The sequence below is a fragment of the Tamandua tetradactyla genome, chromosome 14, assembly GCF_023851605.1.
Source record: "Tamandua tetradactyla isolate mTamTet1 chromosome 14, mTamTet1.pri, whole genome shotgun sequence".
In the NCBI taxonomy this organism is placed as follows: Eukaryota; Metazoa; Chordata; class Mammalia; order Pilosa; family Myrmecophagidae; genus Tamandua; species Tamandua tetradactyla.
Window position 1 is genome coordinate 69,640,503 of NC_135340.1, and position 27,097 is coordinate 69,667,599.

The window sequence follows — 27,097 nt, forward strand, 5'->3', positions numbered from 1 at the left end:
ATCACAGTCCACCCCTTGTCACTTGGTAGCTATACACGTCACCTTTAAACACATTTAATTTCCAAATAGAACACAATAATAGACATATGTTTCACCTAGCAATACTCACCTGTGATGCATACAATCAGCAGCACTATGTCTCTCCAGAATAGGGTGCAAGTCCTTAGGTACCATTCATTCTTTTTTTTTGTTTTTTTTTGAGAAAATAGTTTTTAAAGAAGGTATAATTGTGACTTTCATAAAGATATAAAACATGCCAGAACTTTTATATAGCCCATTAATTAATGAGAGAAACAATACGATACTACAGCTGGTTCAAAGGAGAATTCAAAGAAACACACATATATAAGTAATAAGGCTGAAGCAAATTTGCAAGTCGATTCCAAACAGATCTAGCCATAGAGCAATGATCAGTTGCATTCTATCAGAAACAATTAATTTGCATTTCTATGAGCCAGAACCATTTGCATTATAATCAGGTTTCTACCATATTCAGAGTTTTTAAATAGCTAAAAGACAAAGAAAAGTGAGTATCACTCATCTGGTGAGCTAGACAGAACACCCACTAACCTTTTTTGCCTGTTCCAAAGTTTTTAACACTTTTCCCAACAATACTCAATAGTCATGAGAGATGGCAAGACATTTTTTCATGCTTTTCTTCTTTTTATTATAATCTTCTAGCGCTTATGCTCAGGTTTAATGATACTGGAGCTTGTCCAAGAAGCATTGAGAGGGAGAATGTCCTCCCTCCAGAGGTCCTTCTTGTTCTTGATTCAGTTTATCCCACTGTTCTTCACTTTTAGAGTGAGTTATTTCTTATGGTGGCTCCTTTGTTCATTTGTGCAAAGAAACCTCTAGAGACCTCCTCACATCCTTTCTAGGAGCAACAGAGTTAAGACAAAGCTAAACCTCCCCCCACCCCAATACAGCCATTTAATCTTTTTTCTACCCTCAGTTATGATTTCATGTTTCTTGAGAGGAAATAACATTTTTATTTTTATACATCAAGACACCTGAAACAATTCTGGACTCACAGTCCTCAATATTTTCTGCATGTGAAAATATTTTCACTTTTTAATAAGGTCAAGATGTAGTACAAATTTAAAATAGTATCTTTGTCTTCTCTTAAAGAGTGAGTAAAAAAAATCCCATTCATCTACGTCTCTTCTTTATAACCATACCAGGATGTTTCAACAACTTATGTTTTCACCGTGCACCCACCTGGAATCAGTAAATGGAATTTTAAATAGCTATAGGTTTTTCTCCTTGGGGAATATTTCTACAATTGTAGCAGTCTTTCTTCTGGTTATGTTTCCTTTACCTACTTTATCTGGCACATCTCTTGAATCTTCTTTATGTTACCCCCTTTCAAAGTACACTTTGATGACTGCAAATGCCCAGAGAATTTTTCTGCATCTCGCCTTGAATAGAGGGAAAAAATTGAGACAATAGCGATTTTCAGTTCATTGAATTGTTCTACATTAGAGATTCTTAAGGGGTGGAAGAGAGAGATGACACATATGCACTTAGGAGAGTGTATCAGAATCATTTATTGAGCTTCTTCAAAATGTTTACTTTTGTGAGAATCACAGGTCCTTGTAAGCCACAGTTTTCAATGAGTATACAATTTCCTCCAGCATTGCTGGTATGGGAGGAAGGAAGGAACCATTTATCTAACCTTAAAGTACATTATAAGTATATTATATCTATAAACAGTTGGAGAAAACATCCTTAGTTCTATCACATATCTAGAAAGTCTGCTTACAAAGAGATGTCTGTGCATAATGCTGGCAGCAGGAGGAGACCTAACATCTCTCAGTGGCCATATTCATTGTCAGTGAGCATGTCTCTCCTCTATTATCTTATCTATAAACAGTGGAGCATTCTGAGCTGGTAGCAAAAAAAACTCAATGTTTTATCACTTTTATCAAATACAAGGTCAGGGGTGTCATATTTCCTAGGACCACTCGACCTCAAATAACTACAAATTTGAGTTTGATTAGAGGATGGGGAAGATGGAGCTGTAGGTGCCTGATCTAGAATTTTAAACTAGTTTGGAAAATATGTGGCCAGGGCCCACATTTCCTTGTGAAAAATTGATGACACTGGGTATAGGGAGGCTCTGGAAATAAGCAGTCATTATCTAAACATCCTGGATGGATTCAGACCACTGCGTATTTGTGATCCCATTGGTTTAAATAAGTTATTAATGAGAGAAAAAGGTTTTAGACTTCAGGGCAGTTGGGTCTGTGCTGTAAAGCATCACTTCAGAAATATCTAGGTGACCTGAATTAGATGACACTGACTTAGCAATGGGTAAGTGGTGAACTGCTTATTTGCAGCTAATTTATATAGATCGTATTTTGTTATTCTATTGGACTTCACTATAGGAACCATAAAATCTCTCCTCCAATAACTTTTTTCTGAACGCTGTTGCTTATATGATTTTATTTTTCTGTTTAGCAATACTTTCATGCAGGAGGAAATGGCCTGAAAAAGAATTTCTTGGAGAAAAGCCCAGCTCTTCAGTCTCTAAGATATGCTCTCAGCCTTTACACCCAAACTACTGATGCCTTGATAAAGAAATTCATAGACACGCAAACCTCACAGAGTAAGTAACCCATTGGACTTATGAATAAAGTAAACTGAATGCTAAACAAAAATTAAATATAAGAAATATTATAGCTAATATTAATAATTTTAACTACAGCAAATTAAAACTGTTAAGAATGGAGGATTATAGTTAATGAGAATTATACATTTTTTTACCATTTATGAATTTGAATTTTATAAACAATTTCAATATCACTAAGGTAGGTTAAATATTAAAACTGTATAGAATGATTATTTGTGTTGGTGATTCTGACTTTCATGAAATTACCTTAAGGAAAACTAGCTTTGAATATGTGTGACTGTGATATTTTCCATAATTCAGGACAAATGATCTAGTATTTGCTGGTGTTGGCAACTTCTGAAAAAAAAAAAAAAAAGGTAATAATTCCCCAAATCCTGATATCAAGTTTAAAAATTTCTGCCCCAGGGTTTTCCAAAAGGAATCTCACTTCATTCTAATGTCATGTGAGAAAATTTCCAACTTTTACTGTGAATTGAGCCACAAAGCAGGCTTGGTATTTTATTTGAAATCCAGGTGTATTGCATGTAGCAAAGTTTTCACCTTATGAGATTTGTTTCAAGTTGCTTTGTGACTTACTATATTTAGGTAATTATAAGCATTTAATACCAGGCATTTCTGAGAAATTATTGAAAACGTCAGTGTGAGTCAAAAAGAGCCAAATGCAGACTCAAACACTAAAACATAATAAATGTTATCACAGAAATAATAAAACTAGAGAGGGGAACAGTGCCTTTATTCTTGAGGACTCTTCTGAAAAAAACAACAGGCAAGTATTTTTTTTTTTCTGTGAGAAAAATGCTCCAAATTTATCTGTGTTTCATCATGGGTATTTCAAACTGTATCAAAGATAATAACAAGATAGATTCCAGGTAAGTGCTAGCCTATCTGTAACACTTCGTCCTTTCTGACAGTGTCCAGTTAAATGCTGCAAATATCCCTTTTCATATGGTATGCAGACTGAGATTACATCTTGGATTATTCCACAAAGGGTAACAAGTTGAGCTCATGAGGGTTTATCAAGTGTTACAGAAATACTCGAATCATTATTCCCTGAATCCAAATCTTGGCTTTCCCATGTGTGAGTTTTCTGAGGAGCCCAGTGTCACGGACCTCTTACCTGCTCAGCTTCCTGATGAGCTCTTCCAGCTGAACTCCCTTCAGTGACCCCTCAGGGACTGCCTCCTGTAGCACATGCCATAGCTTCTGACTGTGAGAATATCTGCTCTTTGCGGCCAGCCCACTGGAACGGAGTCCCAGCTAGAAGTCTAAAGCCCAGCTTTCTTCTTGTGGGGACCACTTGAGCCACAGAAAGCATCTTGCCATGTGATTGGTGGTAATGGAATTTCTCCCCTGTTGTCCACTGTCCTAGTTTGCCAGAGCTGCTATGACAAATACCACAAAATGGATTGGCTTAAACAACAAACATTTACTGTCTCATGGTTTTGAAGGTTAAATGTCTGAAATCAAAATGTCGGCAAGGCCACACTTTCTCCAAAGTCTGTTCGGTTCCGATGATGGCAGTTTTCTGTCCCATGGAGATCTTTCTCCTTGTATCTGCTGTTCTGGTTTCTGCTGACTTTTGACTGCCCCTAATTTCCTCTTTTTATAAAGCCTGCCCTGATTCAGTTTGGCTGCACCTGAATAGAATCTTCAAAAATACTATCCTCAAATAAGTCTGCACCTTAACTGATAATATTTTCAAAACTCCTATTTAGAAATGGATTCACACCCACAGGTATGCGGATTTAGAAGTGAGCATGACTGTAGATACGTAAGTCACTCCCCAATATCCATTTTCTCTACATAGCTATTTCTCTGCCGTTCACTTCTCCAGCTGCTCAAATAGATGTTTATACTTCCAACCTGGAGAAAAGAGAAGGAATACTACTGCTTCATTTAACACAAACCATTGCTCAATTTAAAATGTGCTCGAGCTTTTCTCGAATAGAAACAAGCTTAAGTCAACAATTAATGGTTCCAGGATTTCTGAGTAATATCCGTCTCTTTTCCTAATCTTCCTAATCACCGTCCTATCTCAATATTTATTATCCATAAAATCACTGTATATATACCCAATATATACAGTGAAGGAAATGGGGAGATAAGATGAAAATTAGCTAAACTGTAGAAGTATGATACAATAAAGAAAAAAAAAATAGGGAGAAGCTACAATCCTAATTCTACAGCTGATCTTAAACCGTGGTTTGTGCTTATGACATCTAAATGCTCCTGACCGGTCCATGTTCTTTTAACTACAAAGCAAACTCAGCTGCTAGGGTTCTTTGACAGAGAAATATATAGAAAAGCTGAATTCTTGGGGGGGGGGGGTTTGCGGTATTTATATAGCATTTACCACTGGACATGCTAAAATGGAAGTATATGTTCCAGTCCTCTATTTACTCTTTCCAATGAATACTGAGGATCAGTTACCCAGCCAGTCACATTACTCCTTTTCATACCTATTTCCTGTTGGTACAAGGAATCCAAAATTAAATCTGTTTCCCTAAACCAGTGAAAGATAGGAAGTTGATGGATCAAAAAAAGACTCCAGCGTCCTCAGCCCTCAGTTGGGATAACTCTGTCATGTGTTTTACACTGATTCTGAAGTTCCCCTGTGAGACAGAGTTCCATTGCCCCTCAGAGGACTGGCAGGGTAACATATAGGTAATTTTTGGCTTCCTTGTTTTTTTTTTTTTCTCCATTCCTCATGTCCCCACCACTTAACAATATTTTCTAGGAGCCCTTTCTAGGTAAACCATTTGCCCCTGAATGCCTGTCTCTAGTTCTGCTTCTGGAGAAAACCAACCCCCTGGGTCATACATCTAGAAAGTAGGGAACCAGATTCTAATTCAGGTGGTCTGGTTCTAGATTATGTGCTCTTAACCATTGTGCACAAATGTTTGAGGTGATAAGTATGAAGACCAAGTACCCTAAAGAAATATTTACCATTAATGGGCCTTTTCTCTCCTGTTTTCTTATGATAGGAATACAAATGTAATTTAATTACACTCAACTTCTAAATAAGTAAATATTGTTTGGAAGAAAACTGACATGTTGGTTTGAACACAATAAAACACAAAGTGTTTCTTTGTCCTCTTAATTTCTAACTCATACTATACAGGGAAATTATTGTTTAAAACTGCATTGAAACATTATCTGAGTGTTATTTAAATCAATCTATATGCTGTATAAAAGGCCTTGCAATCTTTTAGTAGTCTAAGCATACTTTTAAAATATTTATATTTTATTTCTCTTATTCTTATGTCAACTTCCCTTACTCAGTCTTTTCCTTTCTTTCTTTCTTTCTTTTTTTTTTTTGTATGCTGTATGGTGGGGATCATATTTTATCTTTTTTCTATGTGAGTATCCCGTTATTACAGCACCATTTGTTGATTTTTTGTTTTGGGAAGTGCTTGGGCCAGGAATCAAACCCTGGTCTCCCACGTGGCAGGAAGTACATTTACCCACCCCACCTTTTTTTTTTTTTATTTTATTTCTCATTTCTTTTTCCTTTTTTTTTTTTTTTTTTTTTTTTACTATTCATGCTGGAAAATTCACTGTTACACTAAAAAGTCAGAAAATCCTGATGCATCTTGGTTACTTATTTTTTCTTTTCTTCCTCCCAATTATTCTTTCTACTTTCACTTTTTCACTCTACCTTCCTTGTACTAGAATAGATATAAATGTTATTTTTCTCCAGTAGTTAAAAAAAAACCTACTAAATCTTGAGTTCCATTAGAAATTTATGAACCACAGAGTTCAAATAAGTTCTATCAATTTGGAAATTTGTCTTCTCTTATCTCATAATTTCAAATATTGGAAAATAAATAAATCCAAAAGGATATAGAAGTATTCCTAAGTCCTTAAGTCAAACTGAGAGTTCAGTTTATGAATAGCATGTTTATTATTCTAGCAATACCCTGCAATTAAAAAAAACACTAGCTGACTCATATTCATTTAATAAATATATTCTAAGTGTCCCCCCTAAACTGAGTTCCTTGCAATGAGTCACATATTCAAAAGGGAATATGATAAGCAATGTATACAAATTGATCTAATGTAGTGATTCTCAAGTTGGGATGACTTTGTCCCCCAGAGGACATTTGGTAATATCTGGAGGGTTTGGGTTGTTGCAGCTGTGAGTGGTGGTGGGCTGCTAGTGACATCCAAGCAGCAGGGGCCAGGGAGACTGTTCAATATCCTCCAGAGCCCAGGACAGCTCCCTACAACAAAGAGCTATCTGGGTCCCAATGACCACGCTGTTGAGGTTGGGACATCCTTCTCTAATTCTAGGCTGAAAAATGAGAAATGTTATAAAATAGGTAATGTCTGAGGAGCAGTGAATTTAGCTTGAGGAGACTGAAAAGGCTTCCCAGAGGAGTTGGTGGGTAGATTGGGTCATGAAGAGGTAGGAAGGATAAGGTGTCCTGGATAGAGAAACTGTCCTGACCAACTAGTCTAGAATATATTGGGGAAAAGGGTCATTCAGTTTATCTAGATCAGAGTTGATGAGAAATAGGGTAAGGCATGATAAGGCTAAAAAGAATAGTTGGGGTAAGATTAAAGTCAAGCATCTATTCAATTTAGGTTTTACTGACTATAAGTTGTTGAGAAGCCTAACTCTTTGCTTGTAGTCCTAATCCATTTTTATTTTGGTGAAAATTCTAATGGTATGAAACTCAGGAATAAGAGTGTAATCTGGGGAGGAATAAAGCTGTGATTAATTAGCAAATGATTTGGCTGAATGGACTGGTGGTTCCATTAATTTATTTATTCATTCTGTTGGCAAACCTGAAGTGAATATATACTAGCATCATGTTCTCTACCAGGAATTTGGAATGCAAACTTCTAATAATTATCTTAACTTGAATTGTCCACACTGAGCTCTTAACCTCCCCATGCTCTTAGCCAACTCGTAGCAGCTCCCAGCTGACTCCTAGCAACTCCCAATCCTTCTCTTCCCAGTCTCTCCCATCTCAGTAAAGGGTTACCCAGTTCTTCTCGTGGCTTGAGTCAGACTCAACATCGAATTCATGGGTAAATCCTTTCAACTGTACCTGTACATTATTATCAAGAATCTGATTACAACCTACCTAGTGCATGCTACCACCCTGATACAAAAATCCCCTGGATTTTTACAAATTCATTTAGTTGTTTCTGCTCTTGCCCTTCCTTTTAGTCCCAATGCCACATGCAGAGTGATCCTGTCAAAAAATTGGGCAGATCACATTTTTCCTTTGTTTATATCCTGCAGTTGTCTGCCCAGCTTATTCAGAGTAAGAGCCCAAGTCCTTCCAAGAGTTATAAGGTCCTGGGTGGGCCACGGTGGCTCAGCAGGCAAGAATGCTTGCCTGCCATGCCAGAGGACCCAGGTTCGATTCCTGGTTCCTGCCCATGTAAAAAAAAAAGAGTTCCAAGGTCCTTTACCATCTGCCCTCCTCCCACTCCATTAACTTCAACTCCTACTTTGCCCTTATCCTACTGTTCCAGACACAGTGATCTCTTTGTTTTTCTTCAAAACTGTCAAGAATTCTCCCATCTGAGGGCCTTTTCACTTGCTTTTCCTTTGCCTCAAATGATCTTCCTTCAGACATATGCATTGATCCTCCTCTCAATTCTTTCTGATCTTTAAACAAATATTTTCTCAATGGGACCTGTCCTGGCTTCTCCCCTTACCTGACACTTACTTCATGTCCCCCTTCCCTGCTTTATTTCTTCTTAGAACTAATCACCTTCTCTCGTTATGTGATTTACTTCTGTGTATTTTCCTCTTTTCTTATGTCTCCCCTGTGGAAGACAGGTCTAAAAAAGATAGCAGTGCTTGGTACTATACGTTTATTGAATGTTGAATTTATGAATGCATGATTGTTGCATTCACAGACATTTCAGTCTGATTAAAGCCAAGCTAGTGGACAGGCCTGTACCACACAAAGTAGTAAATGCATGATAGATGGAAGCACATGGCTTAGTGGGAACCCAGCTCACCCATAACCAATGATTCTCAAATAGGGCAAGTTTTGCCCACCAGAGGACATTTAGCAATGTTTAGGAACACTTTTGGTTGTCATAACTGAGAGAGAGAGGTCACTGCTGGCATCTAATGAGCAGGGAGAAAGGATGCTGCTAAACATCCTACAATGCACTCTCACCACAAAGAATTATCCAGCCCACAATGTCAATAGTGCTGAGATTGAGAATTCTGGCTTAGACTGAGGATAATGGGTAGAGAAATAAAGTGATTATTTCACAGGGAAAAGAAGAAGGAATTTGCTTCACAGTTGCCCCTCATTGACAATGAAAAGTATTTAATCCAGGAAATTATAAATTTGCACTCAATTTTAGAACTCCAATATTTCGTGCATATCACAGAATATTTTTTAATCAGAAAAAAAATGTTTATTTTGCTTTTGAAGCAAAATTGACCATATTACCATGTATTTTTGATACAGGTACTAACAAAATATTGTTAGTTCAAATATTTTGGTTAAAACTGCTTTAGGCTTCCTAGCACATTTAAAACATACAGAAATTACTGTGGTAATTTTTATTTAGCATTAGTGAAAGTTATTTTGATATCTGTGGCATTTACATATTCTTCCTCCTAGAGTTGACTCGATGGTTTCAATTGAGTTAGCTTGAAAACTTACCACATTTTTTGTTGTTTCTCAAGGATGTGTTACTTACATTCTTTAAAAACTGACATGAAGTACATTTCTTACATCTTGATTGCAATATTCATCATCTAAAAAGGGTTTGCCTAATAGCTATTTCATTATACTGAGGGCTCTGAATATTTCATGCAGTAGCAGGCAGTGAAAAATGTATGAAACTTTAACATATTATGAAGAATTTTTATTTAATGGGTAACACAATTTGGAATGAGGCACAGAATGATTAATTATCAAGCCATCCTGTATTGTATTCTGTTTCCTGTCTGAGTTTTCATTACAGTTTAAGGGATCTGAATCACAAAAGCTTTACACATGAAAAGGAAATTTTATGTCTAAGGTCTATTCAGTTATACTCGCTCAGAAACCCCTCTCCCTCCTAAAAAGCTTTTATAATTAAAGTTAACAACTATATGAATTAAAATACAAGAACTGAAATGGCTTTGCTCTATATTCTATCCTTTTTCTCTTTTTTGATGAGTAAAATTTTTAGTCCCTATTTATATGAAGTTTCTTAAAATTTAAATCAAGTCATTTTGCTCATTTTAATAATCTGTAGCCTAGTAACATAGAGTGTAATGTGTCTTAATTTGAAATGCAAATAAGACGGCTAACATTTTGGGAATATTTGAATGTACTTCAATTTATTCATTATAATGTGTTAATGTTATGTAGGGATTGGTTCCTTTTATGTCTAGTGGTCATTTTAAGAATTTTAGGTCGAAGAAATAAATATTCTGACATTGACCAGAATATTGGATGGAAAGTTTAACAGTTCAGTTATATATCCAGACACATTTTTTATTCTCGGCAGTAAAATTTTGAAGGTTTTCAGTTATGGTTATTTGGAGGTCATATCACCTAATGAAAGCATTAAACGTCTCCTTTGTGCCTGTAGAAGTTATTCCCTGAAGTACAAAAGAAACCCTTTTCTGAAACAGTCCACTATTGGAAGGGTTTGTTTATCAAAAATGTAAGGGACCTTAACATTAGTAATATTAAGTTGGCAGAAGGACCTGGATCCAAAGAAATAAATGAGTTTGGGGGCCAAGGGCTGCCAAATTCAAATGTCTGGTCACCTATGGGAGAAAATGCTGATTTGAAAACACAGGTAGAAGCGGTTTCTCATTTTAGCTTTTTTAGCTTTCCAGAGACCCAGGATGTCATCCAGTGGATCTATGTCATCCTGCCCTGTGGGATCATTCAACCAGATAGCACTGCCTTCCAAAAAAAGAAGTTAGCATTTCTCTCAGATGCATAAATGGTAAACTTAGTCAAGTCTGTGAAGATTGGCTTTTCGAGCACTGCTGGGGGTCTGATAACATTTATGTCCCAGAACTGGATGAGAATATTCAGTGTAATCAAAAAGCCAGACACAAATAACTTTAATAGCAGAGGTGATATGGTGTGGTTTCAAATACATTGACTCCTTTCCCAAAGTAGAAATGGCAAGTGTTAGATAAGAACAAAGAGCCAACAACAGACACATTCAGTGCCCCAAGCTCATTGAATGTGTCTGTGCACTTCCTCCCAGTAATCCTGCAGGACTGGTTATGTTATCCACACTTCTCAGATTAAAAAACTGAATCACAAGTGGTTTAAAAAGCATGTTCAAAATCATGTAGATAAGTAGCACAGCCAATACCCCATCCACTACCTCCCACTAACTTAAATCACCAAAGAAACTATAGTGTATTATCATCATTTCCCACAGCCCATGCTTTCTTCTCCCAAATTCTGAATAACTGGGCTAACTTACTACTTATTTTCATTTTAATATGACTAAATCTCCCTTCTGTTCAGGAGATAATCTTTAAATTGATGCTTGTATTTTCATGTCAACAGTCCCCAAACTTCCAACTTCCTTTGCCCCCCAATTTCTCCTCATTCTGGCTACAGATGGTGGGTATCTTCAGTGGCCATGATACCTTTTCAATATTAATAGGAGTATTGACATTGTAGGAATCCAAGTTAAATATAAGAAAGGAATCTTGCTTTCTGAAAAAACCTCTAACATCTCCTGCTTTCATTCCTCTGAAGTCTGCTGTATTTGGTTATGTGTAGGATATTACTGTTTTGGTCTTCTTTTCCTGTCCTACTTTTCTCCATCCTAGTACCAGCAGAAGTGAATACTTGTTTTGGTTACACTTCTTTAGCTCATTGAATCACATAGTGATTGCTCACTTATCTCTCTCACCTTATAACATAACCCTAGAAGGACAAGAATTTTTTTATTCTTGAAATCTAACTACGTAGTACAGTGCAGATACAAAGTAGGTGACTAATGAATTTGAGAACAAATGAAGGCTCTTAAATGCAGAAAATTTAAAAACTGGTTGATTATGATGGGTCTCCTGTTTGAACTCGATACTATTACAAACCTTTCAAGAAATGTTCAGTGAAAGCCACTGTGGAGCACCCAAAGTATGTATATCCTTAGAAAAGGAGCTTAAAATTTTATGGATGGTACTAATTTTCATACAAAGTCAGAGATAGTATGTACCATTGGAGAAATACAAAGAGGTATATAAAGTTAGATGGGGAAAAGAAGAAGTCCAGGTCTATATATATGTATATATATTATATAGTCACGTACCATGTAATCATTCAAAGTGTACAATCAGTGGTTCACAGTATATACACCTGTGCATTTACCATCACTATTGACTTTCTTTTCTTTTTTTGTGAAAAATAACATATATATATATATATATAAGCAATAAATGTCAAAGCACATCACAACAATTAGTTGTAGAACAGATTTCAGAGTTGGGAATGGGTTACAATTCCATAGTTTTAGGTTTTTACTACTAGCTGCTTTAAGATACTGGGAGACTAAAAGAAATATCAATATAATGATTCAGCACTAATACTCATTTGTTAAACCCTACCTTCTCTGTATAACTCCATCACCTTTGATCTTTCTCTCACTCTTTAGGGATATTTGGGCTATGCCCATTCTAACTTTTTCATATTGGAAGGGGTTGTTGATAAGATAGAATAGGGGGATGAAACTAGCTGATGTTCTGGACAGGCTGGGCCCTCTAGGTTTCAGGACTTATCTGTTTCAGGGACCCATCTGGAGGTTGTAGGTTTCTGGAAAGTTACCCTCGTGCATGGAACCTTTGTAGAATCTTATATAATACCCTAAGTGTTCTTTAGGATTGGCTGAAATGGTTTTGGTTGGGGGTTGGCAAGCTATGATAGGTAGCAATGTCTAACTGAAGCTTGCATAAGAGTGACCTCCAGAATAGCCTCTCGACTCTATTTGAACTCTCTTGGCCACACCACTGGTACCTTATTTGTTCTACCTCTTTTCCCTTTTTGGTCAGGATGGCATTGTCGGTCCCATGGTGCCAGGGCCAGACTCATCCCTGGGAGTTATATCCCATGCCACCAGGAGACTTTCATCCCTAGATGTCATGTCCCACATGGGGAGGAGGGCAATGATTTTAATTGCTGAGTTGGGCTTAGAGAGAGGCCACATCTGAGCAACAGAAGAGGTACTCCAAAGGTAACTCTTAGGCATTCCTATAGGTAGGCTAAGTTTCACAAGATCAAGGGCTTGCCCTATTGATTTGGGTGTCCCTAATGTTTGGCACAGTATAAGGCGTTTCCCTGCTGGTAAAGTTTAACAGTTCCATATTTTTTCCTCATCCTTCAGGGGACTTTGCCAGTACTTTTTGATTACCTGCTTAATATACCTAGGGGTATAAGCAGCTCCACCATCCCTTGTGGTTCCTCTAACCCCACAGAAACCTTTATAGACTCTTCTTAAATCCACCTGAAATTACCCAAAGTTGAGTTACCATCTGTTTGCTGTAAATACCCTGACTGATGCAAAGACAAATTTTAATGACTTTGCAAGCATTTTTTCCATGCTGAATCTCTTTCATTTGGGTCATAAAACATTAATATGTTGCAATAAGCAGGTCAAGTATCAGAATAATTTTCCTTGGAGTGAGGTAACACACCACATTTTGATGACCGAGCAGTCCAGAATGAACAAAATTGTGCATTAACTTTTCATGCACAGGAATATTTTCCATTACACTCAGGTAAGGACATCAAAATCCTGGATCCCACTTTCTTATAATGAAGTTCATATTGCTTAGCATCTCCTCTCTGGAAACCTGAAGTTAGACTGAGACAACTGGGAGTCATTGGTGAAATCATTTATAAAATTTAATAGTCCCAACAGCACAAAATAAGCAGGTATTTACTGTATGTCATGCAATGGAGAAAATGTCATTTTTACTGCTGTAATCTCTGTATACATATTTCTAGGTCAAAGCAAGTATTCTTTCATTATTTCTTTATTTACTTTTTTAACAGGAGTAATTGAAATATTCATATTTATCATAGCATCACCCATATTAAATTGACAACTGTGCATGTGCTTGTGTGTATGTGTGTGTGTGTGTAATGTGTCCTTTCATTTCCCAATTAGGTGACACCCAGTCACCATTCCAAAGTCATGCAAAATATCAGTGGTATTAAAAAGCCCAGCCTTCTGACTTAACGTGTTCTCTATTATTTGCCTTTCAAAGGCAAGTTTGCTTTAAATGATTCTGAAATTGGTATTTATTTTTCATGGTAGTGCTACCATGGTCTACCACAAAAAGCCAAAACAAAGCAACTATAGATACCACTTGGCATTTAAAATTATATATGAAGATCTAACTAATAATCATTCACTCCTTCAGTTTACCGTGATTTAATAAGCATTCTCGCATACCTTTTTTTTTTTTTCACTTAAGCCTCAAAACAATCCCACAGAGTCAGGCAGAGGTCTTCTGATTACTGTTTAATATTCCACACTGCCTCTGGGTATTCTCTGAGACACTCTCAGTCTCTGAGAGCAGTGAATGCCATTGCAGTGTCTGGAGCAAGGCATCCCGTGTGGAAAATAGATTGAATGAAGGCAAAATAGAAGCAAAAAGATGAGTTAGAGGCTGTTCCTGTAATCCAGATGAGAGATGATGTGGCTTTTGGGTGGTGGGAATAGAAGGAACATGTGGGTAGATTCAAGAGATACAGATCAGGAGGAGAATAAGTTGGGGTGACATAAATTTTATAGCAATAATGAATGAGATTTAAGACATAAAATTTCTTTTACAGGATGCCAAAATAAACAACAGTTACTTCTGTGTAGTTAAATCAGGGTGGATATTTTTCTGCCTCCTTATAATTTTCCATGCTTTTAAATGATCCCAAAATATCTAGGTATTTGTTTTGAAATCACACTATTTCCCTTAAAAAAGAAACGGAGAAAGAAAAAGAAAAATGAAGGACCCAGTTTGCTCTGCAAAGCAAATTAATTTAATCAAATATCGAGATGTACTCAATTAAGAAGTACTTAAACCTGTGATCTCTAAATGTTTTAGGGGCTTGGGTTTAAATCCGTGTGTTGGAATAAGCAGCCCAATTAAACTTTCTTCTTAGAATTAAAAGGATCTCAAAACTGTTCTGTGAGCAGAATTATCTGGTGTAGGAGCTACACACACATAGATGTTATATTTATTATACACATATATACATCACATATGTATATATAATTTAATAACTTATAAACTTAATTTATGAAGAAATCTTATGAAAAAAATGTGCCAGCATGATTGTATAATGACTAAAATTAAAGTTAGGTACTGAGTTAATAAAGTGGGTATTATCAAGATTGTACGACACTTTCTTATTAGAGGGACCCATGATAATCTCCAGTGTTTTGTTATGCTGTTATTTTTGGTTTTGGTCTGATTGGAAAGTAAAACCAGTTAGAATCAATATTTTAGGAATTTTGCAGAAATGCTGACAAACAGATGTCTGAAAAACATTCTTCAAATCGCTGAGTCAAGCAAGCAAAATGCAATATGTTTTCTCTGGACCCACTGGGCCATAAAAACTGTCTTTTGTTCGTTGGGAACAGATTTTGGTACCACTGGGGTCAGTGACATTAATTGAAAACCGTGCATTATTCCCTTAAAACCTGCATATGCCCTTCAAAATTAATTTCCAAGGAAAAATATTAGATTGTTTTTCTCCTTCAGTGACCCTTTGGCACTAGACCTGTTATTAAATGTTTAATTTATCTTAGAAAAATGAATCTGAACTATTAGGTGACATAGAAATAAACCAAAATCTTTAGAAGTTGGAAGTCAAGATAATATATACTTTCGGCAGCTTTCTGCTTATTTACGGAGAAGGAGCAAGAAATGATTATGTTGTTTAAGACAAGGGAGGTCATTTGTCCTTAACCCAAGCATCTGCTCTACCTCTGCCTGACTACATGCCCTTGCAATAAGCTACTTAACCTCTCTAAGCCTTGCTATTCCCATGTGTAAAATGGATAGGATAATAACTCTGTTTCATTTGGGTTGCTGAAAGGACCACAAGTAGAAATATATATGAAGCATTCAGCCCATAGAAATCTCTCAATAAATTATTTTTCATATTACATGTACTATTTTTTTTAAAGTGCCTCTTCTACAAGACATGAAAAAGAGCCCTCCCCTGCCCTAGTGTACACCTCTCTGGGCCAGGAAAGTCCCAGTCCCCGCACTGTGTGCTGTACTTCCATATTGTCAAGAGATTCTGAGTGATTGAGACACTTCATGACACTGACACCTGAGTGATTCACATCTGCAATTTCTATGAACCCCTTCCCCTTATATATCACAGCTATTAAATCATGTATTAATTGAACCCTTACTATGGGTGTGAGACACAGGGGACAAGTTCTCTGCTCCATGGAACTTACCCTGGAGCTAAGACAGTCATATGAAGAGAAAAAGAATTATACAAGGAGTTTATGCTCAATGTCAGGTAAGTCTAAAGGCTTCCCATGAAGGAGAACCTACTGTGGACAGAAGAGCCAGGAGGCCTCAGAGAAGAGGTGTGGCTCAAAGTGGGTTTTCAAGGGTATGCAGGGTTCAAGTAAGGAACGGCGAAGAGGAAGGCATTTCAGATTTGGAGGATAATGTCAGTGAGGTACCAAGGTCAATTTAATAAGACCACCTGGTTGTGTAGAGAAGCGCTTCTCAAGGCGTAGCCCCAGGAGAAGCAGCATCAGCATGACCTGGGAACTTGCTAGAGCTGTAAAGTCCGGGGCCCCACCCCAGACCTACTGAGTTAGAAACTGTTCCGGGCTTTTATCCAACTCTCCAGGGGATCCTGAGTTTGAGAACCACCAGAGTAAAGAGTCAATAAGAAAGAGCGAATAGAGGGGAGATGAGAGGTTTGGGTTGTGATCAGAACTTGGAGCACCTCGAATATCAGGCCCAGGAATGTAATATTGCTCTGTGCTGAGAGGGAGGTCCTGAAAGAGGAGAGGTCAGTTGGCGAATGGCAAGCTTGAATGGGTTAATCCCTGTAGAGCCTTCATGTAATAACATCTGTTTCTTCATATGAAAAAAAAAAGGATAAAGAAAGCAGGAAACCCTTTTGGAAAACAACTGTACAGTTGAAATATAAAGTAATAAACAGGGGAGTAAGAGACAAGAATATGTGAAACACCATGACAGCTATTAGAAAATTAAGCAAGCAGAGGAGAAAAGGGGCTTGGAAATTATCAAAACTTTTAACTCGGGGTAGCTCAGGGAACTGTACAAACTAACTGATCAAAACAGGGAAGTATAGATGGAAAGCTTTGTTAAGTTTTAATTCTTTCTTTCAGTGTTAGTAGCATAACATAATGTTTTTGTCTGGATGTTCAATTCTGGACTGCTTCCAAGGATTTCTGGACCTGTATCCATTTCCTTGGATAGGCCATCATGTCCTGTTTCTTTGTCTCATAAGCTGTGGGTTTACAAAACACTCATGTATAAAATACACATTCTCATATACCACATGTTTATTTAGACCTTGCATTGGAGTGGAACATATGTTACAATTAAAGCATAGTTGTATAATTGTACTATTAACTATAGTCCATGGTTTAACTGAAGGTTCACAGTGTTTGTTGTGCAATTCCATGGATTTTGAAAATATTTTAATTCTCTCACATAAATCTAACCTAACATTACCCTCGTTTAATCATGTTCAGATATGTATTTCAGTGCTGTTCAATATGTTCACAGTGTTGTGCTACCTCACCACTACCAAAACATTTCCATCTTTCCAAATAGACCCTTAACTTCCCATTCCTTATCCCCACTCCATGCCTTGATAACCTATGTACTAGATTCTTGCTACATGCTTGCTTATTCTAATTATTTCATATCAGTGAAATCATATAGCACTTTTCCTTTTGTGTCTGGCTTATTTCATTCATCATGATGTCGTTTAGGTTCATCCATATTGTCACATATCAGAATTTCATTCCTTATTATGGCTGGATAATATTCTGTTGTTGGAATATGCCACACTTTGTTTATCCATTCATTCATTGTTTGAGTTGCTTCCATTTTACAGATAGTGTCAAAATCATTTGTATGCCAAAATCCATTTGAGTCCCTGTTTACAATTCTTTAGGGTATATACCTAATAGGGAGATTGCCTGATCATATGGTAATTCTATACTTAACTTTCTGAGGAACTTCTAAACTGTCTTTCACAGCAGCTGGAACATTTTATATTGCACATGCAATGAATCGAGTCTTCCTATTTCTTCACAACATCTCAAACATTTGTAACTTTCTGTTTCTTTACAATAGTAGCCATTCTAATGGGTGTGAAATGGTATCTCATTGTGGTTTTGATTTACATTTCCCTGATGGTTAATGTTGTTGAGCATCTTTTCATGTGCTTTCAGGACATTTGTATATCTTCTTTGGAAGAAATCCTTGGCTATTTTTTAATTAGGTTGTGTTTTAGTTTGTTAATGCTTCCAGAAATGCAATATACCAGAAAAGAGTTGGCTTTTATAAAGGTAATTTATTGTTACAAGTTTACTGTTTTAAGGCCATAAAAATGTCCAACTAAGGCATCCAGAAAAAGATACATTGACTCAAGAAAGGCTGATCTGGGAAGGCATGTGGCTAACATCTGCTGGTCCTTTGACTTCTGGCCACCACAGCTTCCCTGGGGGCATTTTCTTTCTCCATCTCCAAATGTCTCTGTCTGTGTCAGCTCTGAAAAATTTCCCAAAATGGTTTGCTCTTAAAGAATTCCAGAAAGCTGATGAAGACTCACCTTGAATTGGTAGCAATACATCTCCATGGAAACCACCTAATCAGAAGGTCCCACCCACAATTAGGTGGGCCACATCTCCATGGAAGCAACTTAATCAAAAAGAGCCCACCTTACAATATTAAATCAGGATTAAAGAGCATGGGTGCTCTGGGATACACAACAGTTTCAAACTGATACAGGTTGTTTGTCCTTTTGTTGTTTAATCAAAGTATTTTTTAATATATTCTGGATATTAAACTTTATGAAACATGAGGTTTGCAAATATTTTCTCTTCTTTTGTAGGTTGTTGTTTTACTTTCATGGTGAAGTCCTCTGAGGTGCAAAAGTTTTTAATTTTCATGAGGTCCAATGTATCTTTTTCTTTTGTTGCTTGTGCTTTGGGTGTAAAATCAAACAAGCCATTGCCTAACAAAAGGTACAGAAGATATTTCCTTACATTTTCTTCTAGGAGTTTGATAATTCTAATTCTTTTATATATAGGCCTTTGAAGCATTTGAGTTAATTTTTGCATAAGGTATAATGTAGCAATCCTCTTTCTTTCTTTTGCAACTGGAGATCCAATTTAGAAGAGATTATTCTTCCCTGATTGAGAGGTCTTTGCCCCCTAGTGAAGATCAGTTGGCCATAAATGTGAGGGTTGATTTCTGAGCTTTGAATTCATTTCCAATATATATCTGTCCTTACATCTGTACCATGCTGTTTTGATTACTGTGGCTTTTAAGTTTTAAGATTGGGAAGTATGTCCTCCAATTTTGTTCTTTTTCAAGATAGTTTTAGCAATTTGGAGCCCTTTATAGTTCTATGTAAAAAAATTAATGATTGGTTTTTCCATTTCCTCAAAGAAGGCTGTTAGAATTTTTATTGGGATGGTACTGAATCTATAAATCACTTCTAGTAGGATTGAAATCTTAAAAATACTTAGTCTTCCTAACCAAGAGCATGTCCTTCCATTTATATAGATCAGCCTCGATTTCTTTTAGCAAAGTTTTGTCGCTTTTTGTGTACAAGTCCTTTACATCCTTGGTTAGATTTATTCTTAGATGTTTGATTATTTTATTTCCTCTTGTGAATAAATTTTTTCTTAATTTCTTCTTCCAGTTATTCATTTTTCATTGTATATAGAAACACTATTGATCTTTTTTGGTGTTATTCTTGTACCCTGCCACACTACTGAATTCATTTATTAACTCTAGTAGCTTTCTGTAAATTTTTCAGGATTTTCTGTATATAATATCTGCAAATAGGGAAATTTTTATTTCTTTCTTTCCAACTTGGATGCTGTTTTTTTTTCTTCCTTAATTGCTATGGAATTACGTATTTCTTCTGTAATTGATATGGAATTTCCAGTACCATGTTGAATAACAGTGGGCATCCTTGATCTTTTTCCTGATCTTAAAGGAAAAGCTTTCAATATTTCCCCTTTAAGTAGGATTATTAGCAGAGGATAACCTCCACTTTCATATATGCCTTTCATCATGTTGAGAAAGTTTCCTTCTATTCTTAGTATTCTAAGTGTTTTTAACAAGAAAGAATGCTGGTTTTTGTGAAATGCCTTTTCTACCTCAATTGAGATGATTGTGTGTTTTTTTCTTCAGTCTGTTAATATGGTATATTATTCATTGAATTATTACATTTCAAACCAGTATAAATCCCACCTGGCTATGGTGTATAATTCTTCTAATACACTGTGGTATTCAGTTGGCTAGTAATCTGGTTAAGATTTTTGCATATATATGCATAAGAGATATTATGTAATCTTCATGTGCATTTATCTGGCTTTGGTGTAAAGGTGATGTTGGCTTCATAGAGCCAATTAGTGAGTGTTTGCTCATCTTCAATTGTTTAGAAGAGTTTAAATAGAAATAGGAGTTAAATCTTCATGGAATGCTTGGTAAAATTCTCCTGCAAAACCACTAGGTCCTGGGCTTTCTTTGTTAGGAGATTTTTGATTACTGATTTAATCACTTTACTCATTTAAAAATTCTAACAGTCTTCTTTACTCATACACTTTACTCATAACTGATTTATTGAAATCTTCTATTTCTGCTTCAAAGTAGGTACTTTTTGTGTTTCTAATAACTCATCCCTTTCATCTAGGTTATCTAATTTACTGTAATAGAGTAGTTTATAATATCCTCTTTTGGTCCTGTTTATGTCAGCAGTGTCATTAGTAATGTACCCCTTATCATTTCTGATTTTTGTTATTTGTATTCTGTTTTTTTTTTTCTTTCTTTCTCAATCTAACTGTAGTTATCTCAATCTTACTGATTCTTTTCAAAGAACCAACTTTTAATTTGGTTGAATTTTAGTCTCTATTTCATTTATCTCCTCTCTGATCTTTGTTATATCCTTTATTCTGCTCACTTCAGGCATAGTTTCACTTCTTTTTCTAGTCTTTGACTTTTGAGGATAGGTCTCCTATTTGAAATCTATCTTCTTTTTTAAAGTAAGAATTTAGAGTTATAAATTCTCCCTCTCAGCACTGCCTTTGCTGCATTCTATAAGTTTTGGTATGTTGTATTACCATTTTTATTTGCCTGAAGATTTTCCCTTATTTTCCTGTGATTTTCTCTTTAACTCATGAGTTAGTTAATAGTATGTTGTTTAATGTCCACATATTTGTGAATTATCCATTTCCTTTTCTTTTATTGATTTCAAGGTTCATTTCATTATGGTCAGAGAAGGTACATTGCTTGACTCCAACGTTTGAATTAATTAAGACTTCTTTTGTGACCTAACATATGTGACCTGAACATTGATCCATGTGCACTTGAGAAGAATAGACATTCAGTTTTTGTTAGGTTAAGTATTCTATATGGGTCTGTTAGGTCTAGTTGGTTTGGAGTATTCTAGAAGTCATCTATTACCTTATTGTTCTGACTAGATGTTCGCTCTATTATTAAAAGTGGTATATTAAAGTCTCCTACTATTAATGTGGAACCATCAATTTCTCCCTGTGAATCTGTCAGTATTTGGTTCATATATTCTTGATCTCTGCTGTTAGGTGAATATATATTTATAATTATGCATCTTTTTGTTGAATTGACTGCTCAATCAATATATAATGCCTATCTTTGTCCCTAGTAACTGTTTTGTTTTTTTTTTTTACTTAAAATGCATTTTTTTCTGAATTAGCATAGCTACTCCTGTTCTCTTTTAGTTACTACTAGCATGGTATATATATGTTTTCCATTCTTTCACTTTCAATCTTCTTGTCTCTTTGAATTCAAGGTTAGTATCTTGCAGACACCATATGTTTGGGTCATGTTTTTTATGCATTCTGCCGGTCTCTGCCTTTTGACTAGAGAGTTTAATCTATTTATACTTAGAGTCACTATTGGTAACATAGGATTTTCTTCTGCCATTTTACTTTTTAGACTTTGTCTTATACCTTTTTTGTTTCTCAATTATTCGATAATGTTTACGTTTATCTTTATTTTAATTTTTGTATTGTGCATCTTGAGTGCCTTCTCTTTTATATTTAGATATATTTTTCATATGTTTTCCATATGGTTACCACAATGTTAAAATTAAACAACAGATATATATAGCAATCGTATTTGGTTTCATACCTTCTTTTTTTATTTTATTTTTTACATGGGCAGGCACCGGGAATCGAACCCAGGTCCTCTGGCATGGCAGGCAAGCATTCTTGCCTGCTGAGCCACTGTGGCCCAACCTGGTTTCATACCTTCTTGACTTCAGTAGCATACACAAACAACACTTTTCCTCTACCCCTCCATCACTCCATCACCATTCTTTGTTTTTATTACCATTTATATCTTTGTACATTGTGTCTAAAATTATAGATTTATCATTACTTTTTTAAAATTTAATTTTATTTTTCTGTTTTTTATCATTACTTTTTATGCATGAGCATTTTAACACCTATAGGAAGTAAGAAGTGGTATTACATACCAAGCAATAAAATACAATAATACTGGCATTTGTAATTATCCAAATTGTTACCTTTAAAGGAGGTCTTTATGTCTTTAGCTACTTTGAACCACTGTCTAGTGTCCTTTACCTTTAGAAGAACTCCCTTTGGCATTCTTTGTAGGGGAGGTCGCGAGGTTAGGAAATCACTCAGCTTTTGTTTTTCTGGAATGTCTGAATCTCCCCTTCATTTATGAAAGGAAGGCTCACCATATATGAAATCCTTGGTTGGCAGTTGTTGGCTTTCAGCACTTTAAGTATTTCAGACTTCCTACCTTGTTGCCTCCACGGTCTGTGATGTGAAATCAGCACCCAATCTAATTGGGACTCCCTTGTATATAACATTTGGCTTATCTCTTGCAACTGCATTTGATAGTGTGATTAATATATGACTGGGTATATTTTTCTTCATGTTTATCATATATTTGTTTGACTATTTGAATATATATATCATATGTGTTCTCTGGGCTTCTTGGATGTGCATTTCACATCTTTTGCTAATCTTAGTAAGTTCTCTGCCATAATTTCTTTGAATATTCCTTCTGCCCCTTTGTGTTTTCTCCCTCTAGGACTCCCACAATGTATATGTTATCATGCTTTTTATAATTCTTTTTTCTTTCTGCTCCTTAGCTTAACTCATTTCATTTGTCTTGTCTTCAAGTTCATTGATTATTTCTTCTGCCAGCCCCAATCTGTCCTTGAAACCCTCTGTGGAGTTTTCAATTTCAGTTATTGTGACCTTTAACTCCAGAAGTTCTGTTTGATTCCTTTTTTAAATTGTTCTCTCCCTTACTAAGAATCTCATATTCTCCTTCTTCATTTTCCTGATACTCTTTAGTTCTTCTATATTTTCCTGCATCTCCTTCAGCATTTTTTTTGTGTGCTGTATGGTGTGGATCACATTTCATTCTTATTCCATATGAGTATTCCATTATTGAAGCACCATTTATTGAATTTTTGCGGGGGGTGGGTGGGAGGGGAATGCACAGGCCAGGAATTGAACCCGGGTCTCCTGCACAGCAGGCGAGAATTCTACCACTGAACTATCCATGCACCCCACTTCCATGAACATTTTTAAGGTTATTTTTAAAAGTCTTTGTTTGGTAAATCCACCTGCTGATCTTCACTGGCAGTTCAAGATTTTTAGCCTCTTCCCTTGAATGGACCAACAGTTCATGTTTCTTTCTTTGTCTTTTTAAAAATGTAACCTCTGGGATTTATTCCCTGAGATGTCCATTTCTTGGTTTTGTAGCCAGCTAGTAATATGACAGATTTTCTTGAGCTTCAGTCCTATTAGGAAGGTCCAGCCAAGGCAAATGCAGAGTGCATGGTCTTCCCTGTCTTTCCTGGGCCTGTGTCTTATACCAGACTTATACTTTTTAGCTGTTTTGGTGTTCCCCTATTTCAATTTGCTAAAGCTGCCAAAATGCAATATATCAGAAATGGGTTGGCTTTTACGATGGAGATTTATTAGTTTGCAAAGTTACAGTTCTAACCCCATGAAAATGTCCACATTAAAGCATCAAGAGGAAAATACCTTCTCTGAGGAAAGGCTGCTGTCATCTGGGATTCCTCTGTCACATGCGGAGGCACATGGCCAGCATTTGCTGGTCCTTCACTTTTGGGTTCTCTTGCCTTCAGTTTCTAACTCCAGTGACCCTCTCTCTCTCAGATCCCTCCTGGTGTTTCTCTCTCAGCTTTCTTGTCCTTTCCTGTCTTTTATCCTCTCATAAAGGACTCCAGGATTAAGACCCACATTGAATTGGGTGGGTCACATTTCAATTGAAACAACCTAATCAAAAAGTCCCACCTACAATTCGCCTGCAATCACAAGAACACATTAAAAGAAGATGGCCTTTTCTGGGGTGCATAACAGCTACTAACTACCATGACTTGTATACAAGAATTTGACTTTTCCTTCTATTTCCTAGTATGCAGCTCCCTCACTCCTCAGTGTTTAAAGAAGCAACTCTTTACCCCAGGCTGATCTTCTCTATAGTTTCTCACAATCCTATTATTGTTTCAAGGTGGTTTTTCCTGGAAAGCATACTTTGGGAGGGGGACACACCTGAGAGGAGTTTCCCAAATCAGTCTGTCTCAGCTAAAACAAGGCCAGTGAAGGAGACACAGATCAGTTCCAAACTGCCCTGGCAAAGGAGATCAGGAAGGACAACAGGAGCTTGTTCCGCAGCTCTCCAAATCTGACCTTTCTTGATCTGTCCAGCAACTGCAGCCCTTGAACATGTCCCCCACAGCCTTGAGAAAGTGCAGCATCTCTAAGTCTTCTCCTCTGCACCTCTGTCCAGGGCAAAGCCAGCTCTCATCGGTAATCAAAATGATTACCCCATGGGTTGGGCCTACCCCAGATCAAGGATTTTTACAACCCATTCTGTCTCTAGCAAACTAGCCAGATGCTAGACACCACGGCAACCTGCCACAAGCATGGGAGATTTGTGCTGATAATGTCAGGTTGAGAGAGCAATTTAATGGTCTTTACTGTAATTTACCAGCTTCTTCCTCATGCTCATTCCTGGATGCTCTACAGTGTTCTGCTGGCCTCTGGAGTTTCAAAATAGTGGTTTCAGAGTGTTCTTTTCTGTTTAGTAGTTGCTGTGGTAGAAAGACTAAATCTTGGAGCTATCTACTTCACAGTCTTCCCAAAATCTTCCCCTGTCTTGGAATCTTTTATGGTAAACTGTACATTTTAATATTTTAAAGTGTTAACTCTGAAATTTTGTCCCCGCTGTCTGCTTCTTGAGTTTGTATCCATATCATGTTATGACAGAGATTTCCTTGAGTGCCAGGGTCTAACAAAACCAAATGATCAGTGAAAACACATTTTTTACAATTTTTGCAAATTGGCTGTGTGTGGGCTGGTGCTCTCCTTCAGAGATCAGCCCTCCTATCAAGAATGTCATCCTTATGTGAATGCAAAATACAAAGTCCTCCCTGTGTTTTCTGATCCTATGGTTTGTTCTGAGCTGTTGATTTCTAGTGCCCTTAGGGATTCCTCCATTTACTGGAATTTGAATGTCCTCTATACTCCCTATGAAATAAATTCTCTCCCTCTGCCAGGTACTCTATTCTATGACTTAAAGTAATTAAGCCTTTGTTTCTGGTACTTTGAATTAAGTGTTCCTTACATTGTGTTAACTGTCCCAAGCTGCTTCTGCTCAGAAGGTAAGTCTGAGAGGATGAATTTAGAGGTCTTCATATGTCAGTCTTTCAAGCCACCTCCAGATTGATTGGCACCAACCTCAGTATGCTGATAAGGCTTACTCTGCTCCTGCTGGAACAGGGCCAAGGACTCACAATGGGAGCACAGGCTGGCTGTATACCACTTTGGGGAGGGGATGAGATTGGGCTAACAAAGTCACAAGGAGCTTTTCCTGCAGCTTTGAAATTGCATTTTTCTTGATTTGTCATTTGTACATTACTGCAATCATTCATTGTTTTCTGTAGTCTCTTAGACTTCTCCATGCTTTTGCCTGAGGAAAGTTGAAACAATGAACACCCCTAGAGCCAGCCCCCAGTGATCTGAAGTAGCTGCTCAAAAACATTCATCAGTGATCAGGCCACAAACCCCAGGATTTTGGAGTAGGTCTTTATATCCTACCCTGACACCAACAAGCTGCAGCAGGGGCCAGGACTGCATATCTCACTGCTATCCAAAACAAGGCTGGGGGACCTTGCACGGAAGATTAAATTCACCAATATTAACAGCAATTTACCATCCCCTTCCTCCAGTTCTTCCTTCGAAACTATACAGTGTTCCATTAGACTCTGGAGTTTTAAAATAATTGATACCAACAGTTCCAGCCAGTTCTATAGTTGATTTGGTGAAAGGACTGATGCCTGAAGCTTCCTACTCCACCACCTTCCCTCTCATATTAGTTTTGTGCATGTACAGTATTATGTAAATGATTTTAAAACCAGGTTCTGTAGGAAAGCTTTGCTGTTTATTTATAATGTTTATAATGTAAAGTGTTTTTATGATAGAATTGGAATACACTAGACCCATTTTAGCTCTAAATTGAATTGCTATCTTGTAGTATGCAGTTATGCCTCATTTCATTTTATTTTCCACTTGAAGTGTTTTCATTCCCTTGTCTTATAAATACCTTGACTTCTCTTTAACTGAAAAAGCAAGGTAACTTTATAGAACATCCCCCTTAGCAACCATAACCTTCTAATGCAGGACCAAATTGAATAGAGCACAACTATAGGTAACAAGTCCTGTGTCATTAAAGAAAGAAATGAAAACACTGCTGGAAGGTGAAAAAAGCCAGTATAAAGAAATTTGAGAGAATGGAAGAATAGACAGATATACTAGAAATAGAAAATAAAGAAGTCCAATTTCCTTTTCCTTTTGGAGTTAAGCCTATCTTGAAAATTAACAGGGAAATGCTACAGTATGTTTAGACGGCAAAATTAGTGAATGCTGGACAAACATTAAGGTCCAAAAGTCCACCATATAAAGTAAATATATAGTATTTACTTGGTCTTCTCAGTGGGCCCATAAGAAACATGCGACTATCCCCGTTTTCAGATGAGGAGACTGGGCTTCAGGTTGAGATTGAATTGTTTTTAATAAGTCACATAAATGGTAGGTGATGGAGCTGGACTCAAATCCAAATTCTTCCAAGAGCAAACAGAAATTTCCACTAACCAGCCCACTAATCAAAGCTTTCATTGGAAATCTAATTTCTCTGAACATTTACAGTAATGC

General features: G+C 36.7%; 1 protein-coding gene and 1 non-coding gene across 3 annotated transcripts in view; one reads left to right on the forward strand and one right to left on the reverse strand.

Moving 5' to 3' along the window:
* The window catches only part of UNC13C (unc-13 homolog C), a 663,640-nt gene that overhangs the window by 581,479 nt on the left and 55,064 nt on the right, over nt 1-27,097 (forward strand). For both annotated transcript variants that reach the window (XM_077127956.1, XM_077127957.1), the window contains exon 29: nt 2,464-2,611. In XM_077127956.1, the coding sequence (XP_076984071.1) occupies nt 2,464-2,611 (148 nt within the window). The remainder of the gene's footprint in view (nt 1-2,463; nt 2,612-27,097) is intronic.
* Nucleotides 23,351-23,421, reverse strand: TRNAS-GCU (transfer RNA serine (anticodon GCU)). The gene has a single exon. It is a non-coding gene; the product is annotated as a tRNA-Ser (tRNA).